General features: G+C 33.7%; 1 protein-coding gene across 1 annotated transcript; it reads right to left on the bottom strand.

The window, feature by feature from the left end:
- Positions 1 to 1210: 1210 nt before the first annotated feature.
- On the bottom strand, positions 1211 to 7041 carry LOC141783415 (uncharacterized). The gene is made up of 10 exons (XM_074660703.1): positions 6906 to 7041; positions 6222 to 6666; positions 5674 to 5807; positions 4809 to 4956; positions 4400 to 4596; positions 2819 to 2907; positions 2665 to 2733; positions 2307 to 2411; positions 2137 to 2211; positions 1211 to 2040 (listed from the first exon to the last, which is right to left on the bottom strand). The coding sequence occupies exons 2-10, from the start codon at positions 6635 to 6637 to the stop codon at positions 1870 to 1872; spliced, it is 1404 nt and encodes a 467-aa protein (XP_074516804.1). The 5' UTR covers positions 6638 to 6666; positions 6906 to 7041; the 3' UTR covers positions 1211 to 1869.
- Between the last annotated feature and the right edge of the window lie 438 nt (positions 7042 to 7479).

The raw sequence follows: 7479 nt of genomic DNA, 5'->3' as shown, positions 1-7479 counted from the left end.
TTCTATGACTTTTTAATGAAATTTTTCGACTTACTACACTATGACTTTTTTTTCATGCAATTTTTCGACATGCTATACTATGACTTTTTTAATGAAATTTTTCAACATACCATAATATGACTTTTTTTCATGAAACTTTTCAACATACTATACTATGACTTTTTTATGGATTTTTTGACATACTATACTTTGACTTTTTCTCATTAAATTTTTCGACTTACTACACTATGACTTTTTTTTAATGACATTTTTCAACATACTTTAATATGACTTTTCTTCATGAAAGTGTTTGACATATTAGACTATGACTTTTTCCATGAAATTTTCGACATGCTATATGACTTTTTTCATCAACATTTTTCAAAATGCAATACTATGACTTTCTTCATGAAATTTTCCGACATGCTTTACTTTGACTTTTTTTGATCGAAATTTTCAATATGCTGCAGTATGACGTTTTTCATGAAGTTTTTAGACATACTATACAATTACTTTTTTAATGAAATTTTTGGACATGCTATACTATTACTTTTTTTCAAAAAACATTTCGCCATGCTATACTATGACTTTTTTATGAAAATTTTCAACATGCTATATTATGACTTTTTTCATAAATTTTTCGGCATGCTATAGTATGACTTTTTTTCAAGACATTTTTCAACATGCTATACTAGGACTTTTTCAAGACATTTGTAAACTGACTATGCTTTGAAACTATGAAATTACATACTTTAATAAAAAAATTTCGACTATGACCGTTTTCATGAAGTTTTTCGACATGTTATACAATTTTGCTAAAAATTATCGACATACTATACAATGACCTTTTTCATGAAAGTTTTTAACAAACTATACTGTGACTTTTATCATCAAAATCTTCGACATGCTATAATATGAATTTTTTCCATTAAGGATTTTTTTAATTTTTTTAGACATACTAGTATGTAAATGTCATTTCATAGCTCCATAGCGGAGCAAGTTTGCAAATGTCATGAATTCAGTCAGTTTAGTATGGCGAAAAATGTTGACGAAAAAAGTCTTGGTATAACATGTCAAAATTTCCTAAAAAAAAGTCATAGTATAGTATGGCGAAAAATTTCATGAAAAAAAGTCATAGTATAGCCTGTCGAAAAATTTCATGAAAAAAATTCATAGTATAGCATGTTGAAAATTTTCATGAAAAAAGTCATAATATAGCCTGTCGAAAAATTTCAAGAAATTTTTCGACAGGCTATACTATGAATTTTTTCATGAAATGTTTTGCTATACTATGAATTTTTTAAAAGATATTTATATACACTATCACTTTTTTGGTGAAACCTTTCGGCATTGAAAATGGATTTTAAATGGACTTACATTTACAGTATATAGGGCTTTTTCACTACATGTCAGAATTCACCCATACATTCATACGCTGATGGTAGAGGCTGCCAAGCATGGTGCCAAGTTTGCCCATCAGGATCTAATCTGAATACTCATTTACACACCGATGGCTGTGCCTTCGGGAGCACTTTGGGGTTAAGTGTCTTGCTCAAGGACACATCGACATGTGACCGGAGCAGCCGGGGATCAAACCACCGACCTTCCGATTGGCGGATGACCTGCTCTATCCTCTGAGCCACAGCCACTCTATGCAATACTATGACTTTTTTCATGACATTTTTCCACATACTACACAATACTATATAGACAAAAAACTTTATTGAAACATCTGGAAAACAACTGTACATTCGATACAACATCAACTGTTATTTACTTAGAGTGGATTCATTCTGAGATTGTAAAATACACAAGCTGCACAAACTCAAAATAAAATCAGCTAGAAACAAATTATTATACACACGCATGAACCAGGGTACAGGTGTGTCTTTACAGTGTAGCTGCAGCACTGAGGGTGACAGGCCTGATGATGAGGGTGAGCTCCAGAGGAACAGGAGGAGGAACGTATCTTTCCTCCCTGAGCAGCCTCAGTAACAAATCCTTAGTGTCTCGTGGCCAGCGGTAAACATGAGTGTTCTGAAGCCAACATGGGATGTCCTTCTGCAAGGAGTGTGCATATACATGTTTTTTGTGTAGTAGAGAAGGGCTTATGGGTGAGTAACAGCTATTTATTATTAAACAAAAATGCTTTCTGACCTGGGACGCATTGAAGAAGAGAAGTGGTATGAATCTGAAATTCAAGCTGCCTTGCTGGATGAATTCATTCTGCATCTGGCAAAATTAGAATCATTATTATTATTATTATTTACTTATTTATTATAAATTCTTCTCAGAATTATGTCTCATTCTAAAAAATACATTCTCACCATGGAGTGAATATATTTAGTGTGTAGACCATGGTTATCCACTACAGATCCTTCAATGTCTGCCTTATACTTTGGACTGATGGCGATGATAATCAGGGTCGATGGCTGTTTCGAAAAAAACACACCTTTAAGACACATTCACTGCCTGAAAACACAACTTTAACACAAAAGTTTCAAAGACACAAAACATGGAATATTCAAGTACAAAGTCACATTTAGTCAGATTTTGTCTTCTAAGTCATTAGTGATTATCTGGTAATACTACTTACAAAGAGTTTATGTGACAATATAACAAGAGCGATACAAAAATGTACATAAATTCTGATAAAATCAGGTTTTAAATATGGTTAAAACTTACATCTTTCAGGTAACTGTCCTTCCACTCGTTAATATCCATGCGTCTGATGGGGTTGTCAAATATGTCAATCTGTGAATTTAAATCCAGGACTGTAAGTGAACTGTTGTTGTTTTCTTTTTTAATCTGACTTTTAAATTAAGAAATAGTTGCTTACAGCTGGTCGAAAACCTTTCTTTGTAAGGAAGTCTACAAAGGGGACTATCTCTGAAGAAAGGTCCGAAGAATAAGTTATGAAAACGTTTCCTGAGAAGAGAAGAGATCATAAAACCCAAATTAATCACAGAATTAATTCTTATTAGTTAAATAGAAACACCTGTATGCTGAAAAATATAAACACCTATATGCTGTAATGCCTTGCAACAGAAGAGCGCTGCATACATACTATCTTAGCTAAACTGAATATGAATTTGAGTTAAAATTTATAAATTTTTGGTTGAGACCATACTGGTACGTTTTGAAGGTGTCCTTTGTCATTTTTTCCATATAGCCTACTGATTTACTGTACAAGAAACACCTTACAATTTATGCAATCTAATATAACACAGCAAACTACCGCCTCACAAACAACTCTGAAACTGTCAACAACAATTCAAAATCTAAACTTTAGTAAGATCATGCAAAATGTATTTCTTCATGACAAGTGAAGAATCAGAATCAGAATCAGCTTCAATTGCCAAGTTAAGTGTGTATACATATAGAAGGAATCTGACTCTGGTATTTTGTTGCTCTAAGTGTACATACACAGAAATAAACATACGGCTAAAACAAGGACAACAAAAATGAACAAAGGTAAACATAAACATCTGACTACTATAAACATTTGACTGCTATGTAAAGCACATAATCAAATTTGAGAAAATAAACCTAAACCTAAACCCATTACACCATGACTTTTTTATGGCATACTATACTATGACTTTCTAATAAAAAATGTTATGACTCACTATATTATGACTTTTTTATGGCATTCTATACTATGACGTTTTTATGATTTTTTTAATTGCATACCATATTATGACTTTAATAACATTTTTTATGATGCACTATACTCTAACTTTTTTATGGCCTATTATACTATGACCTTTTTTTCGACATGACTTTTTTAATGAAATATGACTTTTCTGACATACTATACAATGACTTTTTATTACAGTTTTATGGCATACTATACTGTGACGTTTTTCTGATTTTTTTAATTGCATACCATATTATGACATTTTAATGAGATTTTTTATGACGCACTATATTATGACTTATTTATGGCATACTATACTATGACTTATTTATGGCATACTATATTATGACTTTTTTATGGCATTCTATACTATGACGTTTTTATGATTTTTTAAAATGCATACCATATTATGACTTTAATAACATTTTTTATGATGCACTATACTATAACTTTTTTATGGCCTATTATACTATGACCTTTTTTTCGACATGACTTTTTTAATGAAATATTATGACTTTTCTGACATACTATACAATGACTTTTTATTACAGTTTTATGGCATACTATACTGTGACGTTTTTCAGATTTTTTTAATTGCATACCATATTATGACATTTTAATGACATTTTTTATGACGCACTATACTATGACTTATTTATGGCATACTATATTATGACTTTTTTATGGCATACTATACTATGACCTTTTTTTCGACATGCTATACTATGACTTTTTTAATGACATACTATGATTTTATTGACATAAATAAAAGTGACTCACTGCACTCATCAGGCAGACTGATGGTTCTTCTTTTCTCCTGTGGATGTGAGACAGACGCCTCTGCTCCTGCTGAGCTCAGGTTCATCACGCTGACCTGTGACACACCCTCCAGGGGAGGGACGGAGAAGTGAGGCACGTTTACCGAGACACTTCCCTGAGCCACGCTGTCATTCATGAAGTTACCATTACGTCGGAGCCTGAAGCAGTGAGAAAGAAAAATAAACAAAAGACTCATCAATTGACTCGTGCTGACATGTGATGGGTCTGGGTAATATGCAAAGTAGTTGCAGCACCTGGTTTACTGCATTTTTCACAAACATAAACAGTGAGCTTGGAGGAGCTTTGTGCAATACTGGGTAAGGTTACAAAAAGAGTGCACCTAGTTGCTCAAACATCTTTATGTTTGTACCAGTTTTGGGAGTCATCCCAGGGTCTTCTGTGGTGGCAGGGAGCAGAGTGGTGACGTGGCTGAGGAGGGTATCTGTTCACTGGACTGAGGTTGTACTGGGCTTCTCCTGCAGAGGGATAATACCTGACATCCATAGTATGATGAAGATCTGTGGATATAGATTAAGCACATGATGAAGGCAGAAAATGCCTAAATAAGTCGGGCTAGAAAGAAGGAGGTTGTCAGCTCAAATACATATAGACTTGTCAGCAAAATTAGAATTACGTTTTTATTTAGATAATAATAACAAAACAACTGCTGCTAATGACAGTGGTGGAAAGTAACTAAGCATTCACTCAAGTACTAAACAATTTGAGGTACTTGTATTTTACGTGAGCACTCCCAGCACTTTCTGGTACTACAATAGTTTGGAGTGAAACATTATGCTTTTCCCATTTATATGAAAAAAAAAACACACAATATCACAGCATTATTGTAGATTGAAATACATGATTGAAATATCTGCTTTACCTCGATTAACTACAACACTGAAGTGTTGCTTACACGTTTTTACATCGGTAATAATAATCCAATAATAATGCAATTCTGAAAGGGGACATTCTGATGCATGATGCATACTTTTAATACTGTAAGTACATTTAGCAGATAATCTGTACTTTTGTTGGATTTTCAATTCTGGACTTTTACTTGTAATCGAGTATTTGTACACTGTTGTATTGCTACTTTTACTTAAGTAAAAGATCAAAATACTTTCTAAGGGCATCATCTTCTTTTTGTCTTCTTCTTCAAGTGGACTGCATATTTACCATTTTTGCCCCTTTCAGTGAAAAATTAATGAAATATACTTAAATAGAATTTTTCTTACCATAGTTGTCCATGTAGTGGTGAGGAGGTAGAAGGGGTCTGTAATGTTGCCACTCATCATCAGATCTTAGCGGTAAGGGAGGCTCAAGATCCTCTTCATCACTCCGAGTCTGAGAATTGTATTCATCCTCACCCCTGAAAATAAAAAAGATAGAATTATAATATCCCAAATATACCTTGAGACGACTACAAATTATCCCCTTTCTTTTTTTTGCTCAAAGTCTTTTATTGGTATTCTGTACAAAATCTAATAATTAATTGTATAAACAAATTATACCCTCCCATCCCTATAACAATATTACTGCACCATTAAATAAGCAGAGTTAATTTCATAAAGAATTACATTTATACATATAAATAAATCCGATAGCAACATAAATGAAACATATACCAAACAAAGACAAAAAAAAAAGAAAAAAGAATAAAAAAAAAAGAGGAAAGGACCAGAAAAAAACAGAAGAATAAGTAATTTAAAATAATAATAATAAATAAATAAATAAAATAATATTAAAATTATCCCCTTTCTTTGACTGATTTCTTAATCGTCACCTAGTTGTGTCTCTGCTTGCATGATCTGTAGTTCCACACCAGTTAGGTCCACAGTCCTTACAGCAGCACTCTGCTCTTGTATCACCCTCCCTGGTTTCTGCAGGACGAGGGCGATGATGGAGATTTATCCTGGCAGGAGTTGCTCCTCTGTCTCCTTGCTGCATCAGCTCTACATGCTGTGCATCACGAGCTGGCTGACTCCTAAACTCTTTGCTCACATTTCCAACTCTACATGATCTATTTTGGCAGAAATAATCTGCATCCATGCAACAGGTCGGTATGAATCTAGCATGATGTGGATCAGCATGAAAAATTTGGTTTACTGTGATACCAGGGTTTAAAAGTCTAGGGGTATTTTCAGTCTTATTTGTGGTGGAAAACACTTTTAGTTCTGGTACTTTTTCAGATTTCTCCATCTCATTACTTAAGAGCAGAGCCTGTAGTCCTGAAAATAACAGACAGAAGCAGAAGAAACAGTTAGTTATACTCAAACCTTTGAAGAGAAAACACAGAATTACAGGGAAGTTTGCAGTACAATTAAAACATAGTTGAACTAAGACTTTGAAATTATTTCACATGCAGTTATTAACATATTAAAGTACACTTTAAAACATGCATACAATGTCTTCTGTACGTACCAGGCCACAAGGACTCAGTCTGAAGGAAAGAGCAACAATGACACACCTGTTCTCTGCTGGATTATTTACACTCCTGTGGGTGCAGAGGCGTGTGTGTGCTCCAGTCTGCTATATGCAAATTCTTCATGCTTCAGTGGCATCCAATCAGAGACGAGAATGCAGTGCTTGTGTTGCTCAGCCAGATTGGCCGGGGTAGATTAGCTGAGGATCACATTCAAAAGTGAATTTACTGCTAAAAAAAAAGTTTTGTTAAAATTATTTACTGTGAAATATTGTTCAGTTATAGCAGTAACAATGAAACAGGAGCTATGATACATTAAAGCTATATTCTCAAATGACTAATGAGGCTATAATCAAACAAAATACCACAAAAACAGTCAGTTTTAGTCAGAACAGAAATTCCAAACAATTCAAAAGCTAAATCATGATGAGAACAATGTACAATGAACGCCAATTAAACAGGTTTTACGTCAAAGATCGCCCCACTATCTTTTTGACTGCTCTGCAATTGCCAGGTGAAAATGATTTGCATATACTGTGTTCAGTCATGTTGTACTTGTGTCAAGTTCAGCCTGAGGGGAAAACCACAACGACTCAATCACTCTCACAAACTTAGGTCA

Source organism: Sebastes fasciatus, chromosome 15 (genome assembly GCF_043250625.1).
Source record: "Sebastes fasciatus isolate fSebFas1 chromosome 15, fSebFas1.pri, whole genome shotgun sequence".
Classification (NCBI taxonomy): Eukaryota; Metazoa; Chordata; class Actinopteri; order Perciformes; family Sebastidae; genus Sebastes; species Sebastes fasciatus.
The sequence above is the reverse complement of the archived record's forward strand: the minus strand, read 5'-3'. Positions and strand labels throughout refer to the sequence as shown.

What these genes read in the sequence shown, in the direction of transcription:
- LOC141783415 (XM_074660703.1), bottom strand. Translation starts at nt 6,637, where the DNA reads ATGGAGAAATCTGAAAAAGTACCAGAACTAAAAGTGTTTTCCACCACA. An exon ending in AGGACAGTTACCTGAAAGAT is followed by an intron (nt 2,412 to 2,664) that starts GTAAGTTTTAAC and finishes TTTTCGAAACAG; the next exon opens with CCATCGACCCTGATTATCAT. An exon ending in TCTTCTTCAATGCGTCCCAG is followed by an intron (nt 2,041 to 2,136) that starts GTCAGAAAGCAT and finishes CACTCCTTGCAG; the next exon opens with AAGGACATCCCATGTTGGCT.